Raw genomic sequence first — 22,140 nt, 5'->3', positions numbered from 1 at the left:
CTATACAATATGTCATCATCTTCTGTAGCTCCATTTTTTTTTTATATATTACCTCGAATTGCACATTTGAAACGTACAATTCAAAGAACGAAACAAAGAAATTGCTTGGCTACGTTTAATCTTCAATTACTCAATCATTTACACCAATTGCCAAATGATTATAAATTAACAACTAATGGTAAACAATTTAATATATTATACGACAGTGTTATAAGTAGTATAAATAGTATATTTATTAATTCAATATAATATTATGTTTTTAATTTTGCTTTTATTCATTCCCGCATTTGCGTTAACTCTTTAGTCTTTTCATTTCAATTTTTTGTCGTGGAATTACGTAGGTATTTACGACTAGATTTTTAGTAACGTTTACCCGTTATTTATTTGTTAGTTTTTCCAATTTTTTTTTGAAAATTAATGGGAATTTCCTACTTTATATCACCCAAAGAACCAAAGAACGAGATAATGTAACTAAATAGTCGTAAATATGTAGGCACACAACAAGATTTTCAAACAAAATCGATTTAGATTAATGGTGTAATGAAGAAAATGATTATCATTGAGATTTAAAATTTTCACCATATAATAAAGTTCATTTTCTATTATTTTCTAAACATAATTTCATTTCTAACATTTTAGTATGTGAACACTGTAATAATACACAATTTTTGGCGTGGTTTCCGAGATTTATTTGAACTTTAATTTAAAATCTTATTAGTTTTTAACGAAATGTATATAAAAGTAAATTATCCTAGTGTAAGAAAAAACTAATTTAATTAATTAGTTAATTAAAAACAATTGTTCATTTTCTATTAACTACAAGTACCTCTTACGTGGTGACCTTTGAGTCTAGGTTAGTTAGTGGATTATGATGTCATGGAAAAATATCAACATAATTGCATCCCCAATTAAAATTGTTAAGACTGTATTAAACTGTTAAAAATTACTAAGAAAAAAAGATCCTAATAAAATATATTAATTAAATTTCTTCAAATATATGTAAAAGAACACATTCCTCTTTGTTAACCTCATTACAATCACAAACAGTCGAAAAGCTAAAGAAATTCATGTTACTCGTCATCCCAACTGTTACTGACTGATACCGATGGTGTAGTTACTTATTACGATGTTTACGACAAAAAACGTACATATTTCAGCCAGGAGTTGTCTGATACCGCTACATATACATCAAAACGTATTTTATCTCTACCTATCTATACACAAGTTTTAGTAGATTGTAATGGATTACTAAACGACTACAAATACATTATTGATCCGAACAGTTTTATTTGCAAATCAACGTAAGTTCAAAAATTAAAAATTAATCCTTAAATAATTATAGAGTATTAATACGTTATATAAAAAATATCAATGCCTAATATCATACAATTTATCAATTTTAATTTAACAAATCATACAAAATATATGGTAATAAAAAATATTCACCCAACTACTCTGGTAGACGATATTACTTCGGCGATAGAAGAAATATAAAACACTGTCGCAAATATTAATTATATATTACAATATTATCTTTCAAAAATAATATTGTCTTTATTATTCTTTGATATTTAATCCGGTGGAAATAACAAGATTATATTCATCAATTTCTTGCTTCACAAATACATAAAGGTTGAAGAGTTTCATAAAAACATCAAATCCCACTATGTCAAAACTGCTAGTCATACAGCTACATTAGAAATAATTATGTCTGCTCTCCAAGATGTGTCAATTACTGGGACAATAATCCACCCTTGTCTTCCACTAAATGACACATCATCCAAAACGATTCACCCTACCTATTCGTCTAACATTAACTCCAACTTCAATCATCATCAACCAACTACTGAAAACTTTTTGAAGCGTACATATTATGCAGCTAATGTTTCAGAAGTTAACTTATCATAAAAAAACTCTGATCCAAAATAATAAAATTCCTCAATGAATTTAAATCTATCTTTAATCCTCTTACATTCTCATCTCACTACTATTCTCACAAACTTACTTAATATTAAAAAATAAAAACAACAAAAATGTATAGTAAAATTTTATTGTTTTTAAGTGTTCGACAATTTTTAAACAATAAATAATGATATCAAAATATTTAGTCAATTTTTTGATATTAAAAAAAAAATGTACCCCAGAAATTTAAAAATGTTTGCTATTTTTTTTTTGTAATTTTTGGTACACCATAAAGTTTTCAAAATATTTAGACTAATTTTAAGCTACTTATATACACTTAAAATATTCTACAGTCCTCATACCACCAATAATTTTAAAAGATGTATTATTATATTTTAGTTTGTATATTTATTTGCGAGTAAAGTCACTCGTGCATCCTCAAAACTTAGTTTTTATAGCATGACATGAATTATTATTTTAACTTTCATTATAAAACACTATACACAGAATTTATATTGTGTTTGATTTATATATTTATTGATATATTTTTTAAATTTAGAAATATTTAATAAACTGGATAAATATTTTAAAATAACGAAGTAGATACAGTCTATTTTCATTAATCACCACACTATTGATAAATGTTAATATAAAATATAAGCAAATAAAAAAACGATGGTTTTCGATAAAACTAATGAAATCAAACAATTATGATTTCCGTAATTAAAAACATATATTTTTGATTAATTAGCTGTCTTTCGGTATTAACACAAATAATACTGATCTAGTTTTATTTAAAGTTCTGAAAATACTATAGTTTTTAGACCTATTTAGAGGACACTAAACCCGGATGTGTTGTCTCTCAATCTCTGACTTACAAACGTTGTTGATTTTAAAAATAAAATGAATTTATCTATTTGCAAACTTAAATATTAGGGTGCCGCGTAGAATGAAGTCCGGGCCTGGGCACCCACTTGATGAGTCCAAATTCAAAATAATCGAACATAAACATTTTGAACATAATTGTAAGATTAATAGGTACTGTAATCTCTATAGAAGTTGCTGGCAGAATTTTTTTTATGTTAAACCCTATGAGTGCTTTTAAGTGATACGAATAATATTAATACCTAAGAATAACAATTTGTAGGTATAATTAAACAAATTTTTTCAATGTTATAAATAATTTGAAGAGAATTTCATTAGTGAATTTAAAAAATAATGTTTGTTATGAGTGCATTAAATCGTATTTTTTTAAGCAGTTTTTTTTTGTTTTTTAGAACATTTAAATAAACTCCCTAATAATATTAGTTGTAATATTTTACATTAATTCTAATTATTATAACTCAATTTTAAAATTAAATATCAATAAAATATTTGAGATGTCATGGATTTTATATTCTTATATAAGTTTCACAATAAGTAAATTCATAATAATATTAAAGATAACACCATAAAATTGGTTTTGCCAAGCTTCATTTTTTTTGTATTGTAGGTTTGTAATAGACAGACAAAATTTCAAGAGCGTTTGGCGTTCTCTTAAAATAGAATAGACTTAAAAAAAACTTAACAGCATATTATAAATAATTTAAGACTAGAGTTACAATTGTTTTTCATCTATTTATTTATTTTTATTTTATCACAATATCTATGTTTATTGGTAAGATATCAATAAACTGGGAATAATTAATAATAATAAACTGAGAGAATTATAATTATTTAAATAAAAGCTTAAATAAAATGTGTTTATGACTTATAAGAACAGAAAATAAACTGAAGATAATAATAAAAGAAGTTATGTTGTTTTTTTAAAAAAGTTATAAATTTTCTTAAGCCAGATTTAATATTTTTAAGATAAATAAAACCGTAAAGTATAAATTAAAATGCATGAGAATATGCAAAAATATGCAGTACAAAAATGCTAAAATATATATTCATTATTGTGTAGTTATTATTTAATACACCATGCTAAAATTTACAACATAAATTAGTCGTAAATATTACAAAAAATAAACTTTTGCAGATTTAAAAGTATATTTTGAAAATAAACCAGGTTATAATATATATCAGTGTTGTCCTAGGATGTTCTACTTTGAATTATAAATAAATTATTAACAACAAACATGATCGAAACTAAAATAATAAAATATAAATGTGTTTATTTACAATCTAAATATTATATATAATATTTATTTTATTTTTTTTTATGTCAAAAACTTTAATTAGTTAAGTTGACATAAAACATTATTAAATATAATTAAATTTTAACATCACTATATTTTATGTATTTTGAGAACAATATTAAACTGTACATTATTTATAATGTCATATTATTATAAATTCGATAATTGTATGATTTTGGCACAAAAAGTGATAAAAAGATCAATGAAACATAATATTATACTTATAGAGGAATATATTGTGACCAAAAAATCGTATGAAATAAAAACCAGTACAATTTTGGAAAAGTCAAAAATATTTGTTGGCAATATATATATATATATATATATATAATCATCAGGTTACATTGATCTCTACAAGATAATATTAAATTAAAGTAGTTATTCATATACGTGTGAAAGACACTTGGACGTGTCAACGTTATTCAATGAGAATTTTTAGAATTGTGGTAATTTTTTTATAGATTTTTTACGAAAACGCCAATCAGTAGCCACGCGACCATGGCTATAGTCAAGACGGTAATGATCCGCGTTTTTAGTGGATCCCAGGGTGACGATCTAACTGCTGGACATTTGGGCTGGCATACGTCCGGCGAGCCGTTTTCGGGAGACTTATCGCCGGACAGATGATTGGTATTGCCGTTCAATCCGCTACCACAGCATCCGGTCACGACAACTGTATTCATTCCATCATCGGCCACACGATCCATTTCAATCGACGATATTTGAACTCCACCAAGTTCGTCATTTGGGTTACATGCGGTATTTTCGTATCCGTTTTTGCAATTGTCCATATTTACAGTTGAATTTTTTTCAAATGCCGATTGCGAATAATCGTCTGATTAAAAAAAAAGTACGCTATTAATATCTATACAGTTCAGTGATATATCACGAGAGTATTTACGGGGATTAAATTATTTCCCCTCGCCTCTAAATATATAATATAATATTTGTTTTACTAAACAATTTACGCCGGTTCTACTTGTATCTACACAATATGGTATTTAAATTATTAGTTTAGTTAGTACACACTATATAGAGTAATCGAAACATTGGAAACGCTTAAAATAGGTAATTTACAATTAATTATTACATTATTGTACATTTGTACAAGGTATTTTAACAATATTCATATTATAATATTTTTAACGTGATTTATTCGTCGAGTTTTCTATTTAAAACTGCTGTAATAATCAATATTTTTTATCGATTTAATAATATGATATTATTACAATATTGTAATTATGTTAAATTACAATGATTAATGTTTCTTATCGTATTATACATTTATACACATCTAAAATTAAAAAGCAATAGATGTAATTGTTTAACTTGCTGTTCGTATGTTTATAGATTTTTTTTTTTTTTAACTATTTTAGATCTTTATAAATGTATGGTAAAATCAAATCAAACATATAAGCAGCATATGATCAATCGGGCATATATCAAGGCTGTCCGTTCGATTTGTTCACGCGTGAGAACTATTCGTCTGGATTTCTCGTACATAATATATTATGTATTTTAAAAAAGCGATAAATTTGGCGTAAGACTCGAGTTCGTTCAACTCATGGCGGTGAAATTTAAAAGAGAACTTAGGTATATTTTATATGTAAGTCCACCATTCTATCGTTCTATATGTGTGCTAGATTCCATGACCATGCCGATTTTACCAGTTCGTGATTAATTAATAATTTTAGTTTCGTAACGTTGTTAAACTTTGCGCTGCACTTTGTCAATGTCGTTTAAATATTTGAACGCGCGAATATGTACACGGACGCGATAATATTGCCCAGCGCTGAAATAACAATAACTGTGCAAGACCGGAAGTCTATTATATTATAATAGCTGCGCTCGGTGAAATGGTAAAAGAGAGAAATCGACGGCTTACGACTCATGACGACATTTCCGTGCTGTACAGTTTCGACCTATTAGTTTATGAATCGTAAATGAATAATATATAATTAATTATGAAGTTGAAAACCACTGAACGCGTACCGTACTTGTACATATACCTATAAATATATTATATTATATAATGTATATATATTATGTATACATATGCAAACACGGACAGGGTTGGAATCGTGTATGAAATCGTCTATACCCCCAGGGCAGTTATAATATAATAATAACAATAATACTAAAACAATAACAGCATTTGTATGATATTTGTTATTAATAATAATATTGTGTTTGGAGGTATGTACGGTAAAATACGCAAAACGCAACAGCAATCGAGCCTATAATTTATGTGCATAAGAACAACAAGAGCGTTGCCCAAGCCCCTGCGGATATACCAAGTTTTGCGTGTAAAGAAAATTATTATTTTTCTTTGAACTTTAAAATAAAATGTATTTCTGTAGTCTACACAATTACAATATGCAAATAAAAATGAAATAATCGATGTGGTCATCTAATGCGTGGCAATAAGTGATGAAAAAAATGAATGATGTATTTTTAAATACAATGACAAACGTGACAAGTGATATTTTATTAAAATTATTAAAAAATTATTTTGGACTTTAAAATCGTGTTATTTTTACTTACAAAAAAATTATGTTCTTTAAATGTGACCAATTAAGTAACACTCACTTATTTGTACTAAATAGTGTTCTGTGGCGCAGTTATCCCAGACGTTGTTTGTGGTCTGGATTTATTCCATCCACAAAAACTTCCTCAGGATCTCGTGTTTTCTCGTTTTCTTTGGCTCTAGTGTACTACAAAAATAATAATAATAATAATAATATCGTTCGTTTGTAAAAATTTAAAATTGGATCTCGTAGAGTATATATTTTTTGTGAAACTTATATATACACACCTTGACGACGACGACGATGACAATACAAATAATAATTATAATATCTTAGTGCATTATAATATTTTATGGTGTGGGATTTTGGTAAATAACGTCTGTGGCGGTTTGGTGTTTACGCGTTTATGACCACACACACATATATAATACGATTAAGCACTGCGACTGACGGCCATCTAACCGCTATAATATATATAATATGCCGTGAACAGTATTTTATATTGCACACGGTGTTATCACGCGGTTTTAGTTTGTAATAATAATAATAATAGTAATAATAATAATACAAATACAAATAATAATAATAATAATAGTAATAGTGATGATATTATATTATAATAATTGTTATTTCCTGTTGATCGCAACACTGACGTATACTAATAATATGATGATGATCGACCGCCGCCGCCGCCGCCGCTGCCGTCGTTATCTGGCCCGCGCACTAGTATAACGCATACACGGTTCTAACACTCTCGCCATACTGCCAACCCATTGCCTATCGATGTGTGTAGGTACTACACATTTTTACATACTACAACCTACCTATATATACAGATTGTATTACGAAGATTTGATATGAAATTTCAACGTTAAATAATTGTCAGCTCTCCTCATACGCTCTGTATACCATATATTATGTTTATAATAATATAGTAATATTATTCTGGTCGACTATGCATCGTAATTCGTAATAATAATAATATAAATAATACAAACACGGCGACTGCGCGTGGTATATAATAGCTGGTATAGGTTGGTAGGTCGTACTTGCAGGTTTCTGGCGAAAGTAACATTTTCTTACCGGTTTCTTACAAACGACTTCTCGTATAAATTATACTACACAAAACGTCAAAACATAGATGCACTCACTGCGCTGTAAAGCTAGGTATATTTTATATAATGTCTTTCGTTTCGGAGGAAGACGATGTTATTGATATTTTATGTTTCGGTATTATGTTATCGGTATGCTAAGCAGAAAATGTTATAACACGAAAAACGATTTTAAAAACCGTCAGAATGTTTTCAAAAACATTTATTGTATTAGATATATTACGAGATCTAAGAATGAGGTGACGGGGGATTTTTTTTTATTATTCATCGCACTTATATTAAACAAAATTTGATCTAAATTTGTGTCGTATTCAATTATATGTAATATATAATTTATATATACTCGTTAATTGTGGTTATTATTTTTTAGATATCAATGATTAGTGATTAGTGATTAGTGATTGTATTGACATTGTTGTTAAACGATTTTTGGTAATACAAATCAATTAGAAAACAATTTTTCAGAGCGTGCTGTATACTATAATATGTCTATGATATATATTCGTTTTTTCTCACAATACATGTCATAAAAACATTATCATATTTGATATTCATTTTGTATATTAGTTTTAAGTGTTTTAACATCAAACGGACATTACTATTTTTTATTTGGATATGATCAATTTATATTTGCTGTGTATTTTAAATGTACAAGATTTAATTTTTGGACATTTCTAATCTATGTAGATACTCGTAAATCGTAATATAATATTTTTAATTGCATGGATATATTATCAACAATACAAATAGTTTTTCTATAAATGCTTTGAAAATAGTTATCATAATATAATATTGTGTGAACATTGAACAGATTTACATTTTTAAATTATTATTCTTTCAAAAAAATGATTGAATATGTATTAAAAGTTATAACTTATAATTAATAAAATAATCTTTCGTGACATACTTAGCTTCATGTAGTAAGCTAGTATAGGTAAAATTAAAAGTATTCATTACATAATATTTGAAAATTAAAATTAAACTCAATAAAAATTGTATATTCTATTTATGTAATACATAAAAAATATAACTAAACACAACATAAATATAGAGCCAATAAAATCATAAATATGCAATGGACAAAAAACTGGTTTTTAAGTGAGCCATGAGGTCGGATTTAAAATATTGATAAATAGTTGAATTTCAAAAACGAACTTTGTGAAATGTAATTTCAAGTTTATGATTTTAATCGATCTTTTTTTTTATTTTTTGTCTTTTAGTACTCGGGACTATTTTTTTTTTTTAGATAATATATATGAATTGGCATTACCTTAAGATTACATTTTTAAAGGTTTAGGCGCTTCGGAGCGTTAATCTAATTGTTGAGTTAAGACAAAATAAATAGGTTTAAAATGTTGGTATAATGTTATTGTATTTAAACAATTGCCCATAATAATATATAAAATATACTTATGAGTTTTTATATGTACAGAGCATAGATTAATCTTTATAATATAAATATTATGCATGATATCAAGACTGTTTATCAGTTTGAATAATTTGGTATATTTACCAATAAATCATTCTTATTTGTTAATATTATAACCTATAAGTATTATTTAACGCTTTGAACCGCACTAATTTTCTAATGTATTTTTAGTAAAAAGTCTTCTATTATTTTGAACATCTGCAAGATTGCTACTAATATAAGATATCGATAACTAATCTTTATTTTAGTATGTGTGGTTAATGCAATAATATCGTTTAGTAATGTGTATTTGAATATTATATTTAATTTTGTAAACCAATAAACCTAACATTAATAATAATTTTTATTTAATTTTCGATTTATAAAATATTAAATTAAATGCTTCCACTTTAACCTAACCAACCACCACAATTATCTAATATACGATCTATCCATTCGTGATTTCCCAGGTGATCCCAGGAGACGTTTAAAACGGAAATGGTCTTTTGATCTTCTAATAGTGACTAAAATCAAACAATCACTGCCATGGTTGTTTTTCTTAAGAATTCTGACTAATTGATATAATTCTTTAAATAATTGTTTATAGAAAATTAATACATTATTACCTTTATAATAAAATTAAATACTAAACTAAATAAGGTATTTAGGTATATAGGTATTAAGGTACATAAGATATATAAGTAAGGTATTATTCCCAATTAGCATATCTTTATGAAGTAAGGTTTATTCCCTTATTTTTTTTTATTCACATCATTTGTCACAATAACTATTATTGTAATCTACACAGAGCGATCTATTTTAGTGTTTATACCTATTTACTAATGCAAAACATCATTTTTCTAAATATATTTTTTTATAATTTTTATCGTTTATTAAGGTTTTTACTTTTTTGAATAACAAAGTACATTTTTAAAGCAGAATATTTTTTGAGAGTATATTAATAGAATACATAAAATATAATTTAAAAAGAGTAGTTAATTAATTATAAAATTATAAGTATTTAATTTGTTGGAGTATAATGGTACATGGTTAGCCCGTAAAATTGTAGTCTTCTACTCCGTTTATCTAAACTTTATATACTTATGAGTTATGACTATATTTAACTACTCATTTGAAATCCGATAGTATCATGCATCACAAATCACAATACTTATAGGCAATTATTTTGTTTTGGGGGATTAAATTAAAAATATATTCATTAAAAAAAAAAAAAAACTAACTAACTAACTTAAAAATAATAACTATAAAATATTGTTAAAAAATTATATTTTGCTAAAACATGAAGTTATTTAAAATAATATTTAAAAAAAATTAAGATTATATGAGATAATGAGTAGACACTTAAATTAATCAACTTGTATTATATTATATCTATTAAATTAAACGATAAGGCTTACGACATTTTGATAAAAAATGCTGATATTATTTATTTGTAAATATAATGCATTTTAAATAATAAGGATCGAAGTATAATATTAATAATACATATATTTTCAATTTTCATAGCTAGACAAATAGTTTATTTTTGGATAATCAAAGTTCAAACTAATCAGAAATATTTTAATCAAAATTAATGACGGTCACTATATATTATTATGAGCAAATATTCACAACATAATATTAATATTTTTATGTTTTCACACCTATTTCATGATGATCGACTATTATATAATCTAAAATTATATAGTTATATATTTATTACAGTATGTATATAAAAGTTAAATAACTTATGTTTTAAAATTTAATTTCACAAATTTTCTACTATTATTCATTTAAAGTTTTAAATCTTTTTTTCAATTAATTAAATTGTAATAAAAATATTTTGTTTAAAAATAATAATATAAATTCTTTAGTTCTTTATATTCGGCTATCTACAATAATGTAAAATGATTTTTGTATTAATTGTTGTTTAAAATCGATCAATTATTTTATAAAATGTATTTTTGAATAAGTCTGTCTTGCATGAAGTGATTTTGAAACATTATTTTATTCTAACTAATTATATTAAAATACAGCATAAATATATGTATATATATATATATTTATGGAACAGGTTACGACACTTTATTTAGTATCGATGTTACAAAAATATAGACGTTACAAGTCAATAATTTTCTTATAAAGTAAAGAATAATGTCAATAAGAATTTTCGTATAAGAAATAGATAAAATAAAATAAAACTATACTGATAAGCTATTATAGCCCAGATTGGCACTGCTTAACTTTTATTATGGTAATTTTTACCACATTTTATTCTACTCGTATGTGCTTTGGTTGAAAAATATACGGGAATATAAATAATTATTATTTTCTTCAACTTAACATCATTACCATTAATTAACGTATCGAAGATAATGTATACTCTAGGCTACATATTATTACCATAATTTTTAGTCACATTTAAAATAATAATAAACAGCTTTCTGAGAAAAAACCATAAATGTATAATTTGAAATTTAAATATTGTAAATGTGCACATATTTAACGCCTCATTGGTGTTTGATTTATAGTTGAGTTTTTTTTGTAACGTAATATTATTTTACCTTGATACCGTGTTTAAAACTACAAGGAAATTAAAAAAAAAAACGATATCTTTGATAAGTACCATCAGTATTCTGCAGTATCTACCAAATCTCTAGAGATGCTGAATAAAGTTTTAAACTTTTTTTTTACCATTTCAAAAAGTGTTTTCCAACAAAGAAAAAGAAGCTTTAAAACTAATAGTCAATACATTCTTCCAGTGATCGACCCGCATCAAAAGACCCTGCCCACGATTTGGTATAAAAAGCTCGTAGAGCCGTAGAGGGTTTCTTTTTTATATTTTATTATGTCATTTAACGTTTTTCAATTGATCATCACACTTCAACTCACTTAAAAATAAGAATTTTCTAAATACATGCATTTGTAAAAATTGGAGTTATTTAGATATAAACACTGCTTAAACAATATATATTTGAACATTACACTGCAGAACACTGTAGAATGATCTCCATTCTTATTTTTTTTTTATAGTTATTTTACTTAACATATATTAATTTCTGTATCAAAATAAATATAATTTTATAAATAACTACTAGATTTTATCATTTTAAATTAAAAATTAAAGTACATATATTAAATTAACAAGTAAATTAATATGAACTTATTATTAATAAAATAAAATTACTTCTGATACTTTTAACTTTCATTGCACCATCAAATGATAAATAAAAAAAAAAATTAAAAATAACTTAATATGATGGATGGTGCCTAAAGCTATTCTGTTTCTTCTATTTCTTAATTTTATGATTTATTACTTATCTTGAAAAATAATAAACTGAGGACATAATTTTCCATGTTTACAAAATATGTTTTTTAGTTATTTGCATTAAATTACTTATTCATTCTTGGTTTTTACCCAACAGGTATACTAAAGTTTGCATGATAACGGATTTCGTTACATAATAATTTACACAAGTTCTGTGTTAAAATCTGATAATTCCTAAAAAAAATTACTTTAAAGTTGAATCTAATTAATTTATATCGAAGTATCTACTTATAGATTTATGAATTTTTAATATGCACAAATTATATAGATAGGTTTTTATTATAATTGTATTGATAGTCTAAAAATGTATTACTTTAGATACAAAATTAATAAATTAAGTCATTAAATAATTTAAGAAAAAAAAAAATCAAAATAGTGTTACACTTCAGTTCTGGTATATAAAATGGTAATGGTCAGATATTTTTAAAAATATAAAACTTATTAAATTCACCTCATTCGTGATTAGATAAAAATATACAATTTCTAATGCTATTTATAGTACCTAAACTATTAAATAAATAAATTAGGTAAAATATATTATTTCCGTAGCATTTTATAGTGCATACCATTTCCGGATTGAAACGAAATATTCTATTTCTCATGTTGAGATTAAGTAATTTAACTAGGAAATAAATGTGCTAAGCTTCATTTAGATTTACATTGACCTTATTTCGAAGAAATTTGTCAAGAATAAACTTATTAAAGGAAATAAACGTAGTATGCAATACTTCTTATTAATACCTAATCGTTTTAAGTTTTTATTTTAACAAAGTAAAATGAAAATATGTGAACTAATATAATTTAAATTTATACGTAATATAAATGTGTTTGATAGCGGTTTGTGGTTATAACTTATAACTAGGTATCAATAGGTTTAACCGGACCGTGATCTCTGGGACTTTATAAGACAATAAACACAAACAACGAGAAAACCAAACAGCAATTCACCTAAATGGCGTATCTGTCAACAGACGATAGTTTTAATTTTTAATATTTAATAATTAGACTTGAAACCTGAAAGGATGAAGGAGGTAGTTTAATAGATTGCATTAAATTAATTAAAAATATACTCCTGTGGTTTATGATTCAGTACTTGTTTAAAGGCCGTAGTTCATAGGTAAGCACTTATTAGTTGCTATATTAACGTAGTATAATTATATAATAGATTTATATCAAACATTAAACATTCGAGACACGTAAAAAACAAATTAAGGTTGTTTTTATGGTAATATGGAAAGCGTTAGGTTTTTTTTTTGTTTAATTAATAAAGCGTGAAACATTATGAATGAGTTTTACGAATTCAATTATTATTGACTTTTTCGTAGATGTATACATTTTACACGTAGTGACGATAAATAAAGAACATGATTTCCTTTGGTTAAAAACGTATTTATGATACAATATATTATTTTTACATATAATTGAAATTCCAATCCAACATCAGTGGCGCCTGCTTTTGAATTAAATTACTAATTTTTACAGTACATTTTTATTATCTTAAGTTTTCAAAGTCACATAAATAAACCATAAAACAAGTTTATCTATTCTAGTTAAAAAAAAAATATAATGTTTTCATTATTTTAAGTCGATGATCACTTTGTAGTATTACCCCTATATTTTATTTATTTATGATATAATATGTACCTAATTTAACCAATTTTTCATACGCACCATGGAAGTGAAATTTGTATTCTCACCTCGTCGCCTCGAATGATGGCTACGATGCTCAATGCTCATATTCGGCGCATCCTAAACGGCTCCCGTTCATTGTTTGCTTATTCTAAAACGGCTCCCGTCAAAAAAGGTTTTACGAACAGGAAAATTCTCAAACTGCTAACGGTAATACCGGTATACTAATTTGAGCTTTTCTAAGTTTCTGGTATACCTAAGTAAACGAATTTTATGAAAAAAAAAAACAGGAGCTCATTGCGCAAATAATCGAAGAGTTTTCATTAAACAAAATAACACGCATTGAGTTTATAAAAAAATTGTGCCAAAAAAATTTACCAATAATTTAAATTTAAAATTTTTTTTTAATATTTTTATGTATATACACGTTTCACATTTTTTAAAAATTATTCTTAATTTAATTCATAATAACGCAATAATATAATATGCTTTTTTATATAATTGTTATACATTTTTTTTATATTTTTTTAACTTTAAAATATTACTCACAATAATACGTGCTTTTTATATATAATTGTTGTACATTTTTTTTATAATTTACTTAGTGTTCACCAATACATTTTTAACCACACCTCTTTTGAGACAGTCCTAAGTTTATATGAAGGGGGAAAGAATTTGTATTGTAAAAAACTGGAGCCGTTTGGGTAATTACCTGTTCGTAAAACCTTTTTTTACGGGAGCCGTTTAGAAATTTACCTTTTTTTAAAACAGGAGCCGTTTAGGAAAACGGGAGCCGAATGGGCTACGTCCCTCATATTATGTACTAAAGAGCATATGATGTTTGCAACCAGCTTTTTTTTTATAATATTGTAGTTTAAAACAATAATTTGTTTTAAACTTTGGAGAAAAAAAGTTTTATTATTTTATAATTATTTATAAATAATGACGTAATTATAAAAATTAAAAATTATAATTAAGAATAAATTGGAGCTTGAACAGTATAAAATGAAAATATATTGTAATTATTTTAATATTTTTAATTACTTTTATTAATAAATTAAAAAATATTTGGTAGTACTTAATATAATTCATAAAAAATGTAAGTCTGACCAATATAATTTAAACAAAAACTATTCTCAATTATTATTATTTTTTGAATTTTAAATAGCAGTAATAATAATTTAAAATGTTTCTAATAAATTGGATATGATTTATTTTTATAATCATAAAATATATTTTGTAAATTAGAATACCAAATTATAATAAATCCATAAAAAATATTATAATGAGCAAATACAGTTTTTGTAATCTAATTTCGACGAAGGATTAATTAACGATTGGGTATTATTTTCTTAGTTTACTCATTTTTCGAGTGGAAGGACTGAAGGGGCTGAGGGGTGGTTCAAAATGATTTAATCCAAATACATACCATTTTTCATTATAAAAAAAAAATATAAAATATAGTACTTGGGTCATTCATTTTTTTTTTATATATAAGTGATTGAAGTTTAAATTGCCAAACTGAGTGAAACTGAAAGAGTTTCAAACGTCTGTCTTTTTAACCTACCTAATTTTTTTTATATAAGTTTTTTAATTATGATTTTTTTTTATACAGGCTGTGTTTTAGTATGAATTTTTTTTATAATGTTTACCAATTCCCTCTCTATTACACACTCACACTTGAGATGATAATAGACTATATAATGTATGTTAATGTGGATTATTATGCTGCACTTCTAAAATGTTTTAAATTTAATGTAATTTACACTTTTTAAATAATTCTATACTAATACTATGCAATGTATAACTCGACTTATTAGTTTTAAGTAATTTGGAATGTTATTTATAATACATTTTTTTAATAGCGTTTTTCGTAATTTTCTATGTATGTTTTAGGACCACCCAAATATTAATTTAATTTAATTTTTATTTTAATTAAAAAAACGAGCTTGTGTTTAAGTAATTAAATTAATGTAAGAAACGAAATTAATTATATTTAAAATCTATAGATATAATTTTATTATTTGAGTAATCTTTGAAGTTCTTTATCTACCCATAAATAAAAATAGGCAATCAAAAAAGTTTATTATTATCTATCTGGAAAACTAATATATTTATTAACTTACTTATAATCGATTAAAATAAATAATAATATTTTATACATCGATGCGTTCATTAAATCAATAAACTTAATTATTACTGTTCTTAAACTTATGAAAAACTATTGAACTTAAACATTTTTATACATGCTATTATAAAATATGTATTATTTTTTTTTATTTACTGTTTATAAGAATAAACATAATATATATAGAATACACATTTTTTGAAACTTTATTACCTACACATTAAAAAAAAAAATTAATCTGAAAATGTGGACATAAAAATATTTATTTAATACATTGATCAAACAATGAAAATTGTTAAATTAAATTTAATTGCTTTTTATACATTTCTGCAAGTTTCCGTGGAAATTATAGTATAAAAAATGAATATTTAAGAAAAAATTGTAATCTCTTTAAAAATCATTTTAAACCTAAAATAATACAGAAATAATAAGCTTACTCTTTTAACAGATATTTCATTCTTTAATTCATAGTTTTTCAAAACTTTCTTAAAACTCGCTAAAAATTGAAAAATTATTTTTCTCATGTGACACTCGCGTCTCTAGAAGTCTTGAACATAATCTATATTATATGCATTGTTTGTAGCATTTTTGTAGTGTAAAAAAATAAAAAAACACAATAGATTTTTTTATAATACCCATACAGTAGTATAAAGAATAATACAGTCATATATATAACATTTTTGAACTTTTAGTATTCATGTCATTTTTCATAAATTAGGGTATTGATAAATTTATTAGTTCTTATGTATTGTAGTTATTTCATTGTGAAATTCAATGTTTGTAAATTATATTTATACATTTAGATGTGGTAGATTTGTTCGTATTATGTTAATACCAAGAACAAATATAATGTAATATACATTTAATTAATTTCAACAAATCGTCAAAATACATTAACAATACGAACTGTCCAATGAATTTAATACGAGGTATACCTACTTCATAATTCAATGTGCACGGCTATGCAACATGTCGGTTGTTACGTTTATAATAGCAGTTATCCGCACAATTAAATACGAATAAACAAATACATGCATTTTTTTATTTTATTTTTTGTTTATTCGATAATTTTTTATTTATAAATATTTTTGTATTATTTTGTTGTCAAATTTTGTCAAAAAAAAAAAAACTTAGACATTTATAGTTAAAATATATATTACCTACATAAAATTTCAGAACGTTAAAAAAAACGTATTAACCATTTTGAATCTTTGTTAGATATCATAGCGGTATTGCTATTATAAAATATATATATATAATCGTTAAATTTCAGCATGAAAAAAAAAACTATAAATTCGAAAAAACGTAAATCGTTCAGCGAACTACGTAGACAAGTTTAGGTCATCACGATGACGCGTATGTAATATTATACGCGTCAAGGATAATATACGAGCCGGCCGAAGTTTGGGCTTTTTGACTTTTGCGCTAGAAAAACCTGAACTTGGTCTCGCCGCGTTTATAAGAGAACGTTGTCATGGAAAACAGCCGCGCGGTCACTTAGGATTGGCCAAAGATTGACAACGCGGACGATCGCATGTATTGTACAGGTATAAATATATATATATATACGTAGCTATAGGCGGCGGTCAGAGACCGTTTCGCAAGCACAGTGGTGCGATACGAGCGGGTCACGCGCGCGTGTGGGGGGGGGGGGGGTAGCGGAGTGTAAAACTTATATAACAGTACATATATATTATATATAAAACCCATTGGTCTGGTTTATACCATATATACCACGGTATACAGCACTATTGCCGCCGCAGTGGGTAGGAAACGTCGACGCATTTATATTCGTATATTATATATTATTATTATTGTTATAATAGTGTTATATATGTAGTTAATAGATGACTAACAGTATAATATATTATAATGTCGGTAACTATTTGAACGGTAACGGCAGTCATATATATTTAGGTAGTTTCGTACTGCAGACACGGTATGGACATACCTAGCGCACAAGCGGTGCAATATAACGCGGCAATCGGGAGGAGAGCAGCAGCAGTACCGCGACGATGACGACGACTACGACGACGACGACGACGACGAAGACGGGATAATGACGACGGATAGACGGCGGCAGAAGGTGTACGCGATAGAATGATAGTAGTAGTATGAGAGAGAGAGAGAGTGAGAGAGGGTGAGAGAGAGAGAGAAAGAGAGAAAGATAGCGGACGCGCGCGAGAGCGAGAGTGAGAGGGTTGGTGAGAGCGAGCGCCGGTCGGAGATAGCGAGAGTGCGAGTGAGAGTGAGTGGACGGACGAGAGGTACGCGAGGAGGACGGTCCCAGCTGCTTTGGCCGCCGCCGCCGCCGTCGAATTAGAAGCTGTGCCACCGCCGGCGTCCACCTGCACCGCACCGGTGGATGTAGCGGGGCAGCGGTGACGCAGTAGAGGTGGCGGTGGTGCGGGCGTACACCGCTGCGGGTCGAGACGCGCGCGCGACACGCCGGGGGCCCGGTGGTTTGCGCAAGCGGCACCACCACGCCAAAAGCAGGGCGCGCCACAGCCTCGTAGCAGCAGCAGCAGCAGCAGCAGCTTCGGCCGCCGCGGAGGGTGCATCCGTATGGGCTCCGGCGTGCGCTAGTGTTGGCGATGGTAGTTGACCGACGGCAACGACGCGGAGCGGATATTATACGCAATACTTTATTTATATTATTTCATCGCGCGGCGTCGTTCGCATCCCCGTGTCCCGCACCTCGCCACCCGGCGACGTGTCAGCGTCTGGCGCGAGTAACCGTCGTCGTCGTGCGACGACACTGCATCGGCACCGTACACCGTATATCGTCGTGCCCATTCGACCGTCGTCCCGTTCATTCATTACGCGTCCCGTCGCACCGCCGTCGGACACACACACGTCCGCGGCACGCTTTATACTCGCCACGGCGGTCATGGGATCGCCGGACACCGGTCTAACCGCCAAATGCTGCAGCACCACGACGTCCGCTCGTCGTCGCCGTGCCGTTCGTCGGCGTCGCGGTCACTGCCCGGCGACTCGGGACTGTAGTGATGCAAGTCACACCACACTCGCTTGAGTATATAATATAGTATCCGCTGTCCGTACGATATCGTATATATATAATACGATAACGCGGATCGCTGTTATCGCCACTGTTCGTCTAGCGGTCGAAGACGAAAGATCGCGTTTTACGTCTCTACTGTACGTCTCGGCGCGATGAACGCCGTCGTATCACGTCCACTGCTGCCGCGCGGACCGGTTTACGGCGGTCACTGTGTCTGAGTGGGTATACTACGACACGACCATCGGCCATCATATACACGCCGGTGACAGCCGTCGAGTGGACGAGACCGTCGGCGTGCGTTTCGTAGTTCGATGCCAAGTGCACTGTTCTAAGGTAACAGTACCTATATATAATATTATAATTTTAAGTCGCACATAAAACATACTCTGTGCTACATGAAGCGATTTGTGCATAAACTATATTGTATAGTATAATATACATGTGTTGTTTACCCCCGTCGTCGTCTGTTGTATTATTAAAACTTGAAAAAAAAACGATCTTATATCGACTTTTTCGATTATAGCGACCATACACGTATACGGCACGACGACGACGACGGACTAATATAATGAATAAATATCTTTGTAATGAATAGTAATAGTGTTATGGCACGTGCGATCACATAGTATAATAATAAATATACTATATACTTGTACAATTATGTGCTCCAAACATTAGACCCCAGGCATAGGCGCAATATAAGCACAACGTTTAATCGTATACCACAATTGTTTCTGTTTTTAAACTTCGGGACAGTTGTTACTGCACTACTGCAGATGATTTTCTATCGATAGACATGGTTTTTGAAATATCATTGAGGTTATTTAACTTTTTTAAAACATAAATAGTCGTATGTAAAATGTCATAGAAAACATCAAAGTTCAAAATTGCTAGTATATATCAAAAACTATTTTCTGTGTGTGTGTGTGTTATCAGTGATAGTGAGATTGGGCTGCTTTATGTATTGTATACTGATTATAGCAATCCTCAAGGAAAAACAATTACCATAAATTGCGCCTATGACCAGAGGTTAAGCCCATGACGTTTATTCGTTTTTGTTTGTTTGTTTCTTGTACAGATACATCGTTCTGTAGTTTAAAAAATAATAATCGGAGACCGTGGAAACGCCGTAGTCGTCAAAATAGATGGCTATCACAATGTCTTTGGAGCCCGCAACGGTCAGTGAACGACGCTTAAAGAGCAACCAAGTGGCCAGGATGGTACGGAAGAGTCACGATGACTACCACAGAAGTTGTGGAACCAGCCCATTTGTAGGCGATGATAGCGATCATTACAACTACTGTCAACGGGATGTTGACGGTGTCGATCAGACGTCAGCCGTATTAGAAGAAATGAGACCGCCGGTCCAACGTGACAACATCGGCGGCGGTGGCGTCCACCATCGGGTGACGTGCAACAACGGCGAAAAGCCAAGAAACGTTGAAGTGCCCGTAGATTGGGTGAAACCTCGGGTGACCGGAGACCCAAACATCGGCGACGCAGACGGTTACCATCCGGTCCGCCGACGACTTGTCGTGGACTGCGAACGCGATGAGATCGTGACTGTTGCGTCCGCAGCAGCGGACGACGTATCACCCGAAGACCAACGGCGACGGCTGGACGACTGCAAACAGCAGTGGTTCGGCAATTGTTGGCGACCGAAATCGTCGTTTGCGGTTACCGACATCCATCAGCATCACCATCGCCGAGTGCACCGACACCACCGTCACCATCACCATCACACGCACCATTTGCACATGTGGACGAGCAGTTGCTGCTGGTGGCTGTTGGTGTTCTACGCGGTGGTCGTGGTTGTCGCGTCGTTCGCCCGAGCCGCGCATTCCGCCAAAGACGGTAAATATAATAAAATATTATTATACTCGTACATAGGTATTCGGTATCATTTATACCAGTTATTATGAATAAGATCTGTATGTGTATTGATGGAACACGGTTATTATTTTTGGTGGGAGGAGAGGAGGGGGGAGGTGATAATTGCTCATTGAACGATTGCTATTAAAATTGCATTATAGATTATGTAACAAACGTCCTTCAAAATTATTTTTACAGTAATTTAAAAATATCGAAAATATTATTTGATGATCGTTTTCAGTTCAAATTGTCGGGCTTCTTAACTCAAAATGGTTTTTTTGGATACCCATAATGAATTATTGAATTCATTAAATTCAAACCGACTATATAGCAGAAGCAATAATACTCTGGTTTTTATCATTTATTTTTAAAACAAAGACAGTTGGTTATGCCGTAAACAAAGCACTTAGAAAAAATAAGGAATTTTATTTTTAGTCAAAATATTGTTAAGAAAATATTGTTTGTAGATACCTATATTATAGTACTTTTTCATCGACATTTAGGACAATATTTATAAATACAAATATTATTATAACTATTTTTATTTGTTTTAAGTGGGACTTGGACTAACTCTCGACCGCCGTCTTACATGGGCTCACCATATCAAAGCCAAAAGATTACAATTAAACTCCCGATTACGAATGCTCAAAACCCTAATTGTCAACAACAAACATTCAAAATTAAATATTAAATTACTTCTTTATAAATCTCTCTTAAAGCCAATTTGGACTTACGGCCTACAGCTATGGGGCAATGCGAAAAATTCTAATCTAGATAAAATCCAAAGGTTCCAAAATATAGCGTTAAGGAAAATAACCAACTCACCACCATATGTGTCAAATCACACACTTCATAAAGACCTGCATATGAAAACAATCCAGGAAGAGGCAAAAAATTACTACAAACGGTTCCACCTACGCCTTAACTCACATCCAAACCCACTCATAAAAAATCTAGGTGTATTAACCATCCCTGGTAACCCTCCTCGGCGTCTCAAGCGTAAATGGTGCAGAGACCTACTAAACCCTTAA

At 29.1% G+C, this 22,140-nt stretch overlaps 1 protein-coding gene and 1 long non-coding RNA gene across 3 annotated transcripts in view; one reads left to right on the top strand and one right to left on the bottom strand.

Annotated features, from left to right (window-relative positions):
* Window positions 1–4,892: 4,892 nt before the first annotated feature.
* On the bottom strand, window positions 4,893–7,394 carry LOC132927350 (uncharacterized). Its single transcript, XR_009661705.1, has 3 exons — window positions 6,898–7,394; window positions 6,672–6,796; window positions 4,893–4,917 (listed from the first exon to the last, which is right to left on the bottom strand). It is a non-coding gene; the product is annotated as an uncharacterized LOC132927350 (long non-coding RNA).
* An 11,345-nt stretch (window positions 7,395–18,739) lies between these two features.
* The window catches only part of LOC132924030 (uncharacterized), a 59,389-nt gene continuing 55,988 nt past the window's right edge, over window positions 18,740–22,140 (top strand). Inside the window, exons 1-2 of one of the 2 annotated variants that reach the window (XM_060988087.1) lie at window positions 18,740–19,570; window positions 20,316–21,091. In XM_060988087.1, the coding sequence (XP_060844070.1) occupies window positions 20,383–21,091 (709 nt within the window). In that variant the 5' untranslated portion in view covers window positions 18,740–19,570; window positions 20,316–20,382. The remainder of the gene's footprint in view (window positions 19,571–20,315; window positions 21,092–22,140) is intronic. The other variant, XM_060988088.1, reaches the window with a different exon arrangement.

This window comes from Rhopalosiphum padi, chromosome 3 (assembly GCF_020882245.1).
Source record: "Rhopalosiphum padi isolate XX-2018 chromosome 3, ASM2088224v1, whole genome shotgun sequence".
Classification (NCBI taxonomy): Eukaryota; Metazoa; Arthropoda; class Insecta; order Hemiptera; family Aphididae; genus Rhopalosiphum; species Rhopalosiphum padi.
This window is presented reverse-complemented; position numbering and strand designations above follow the sequence as displayed.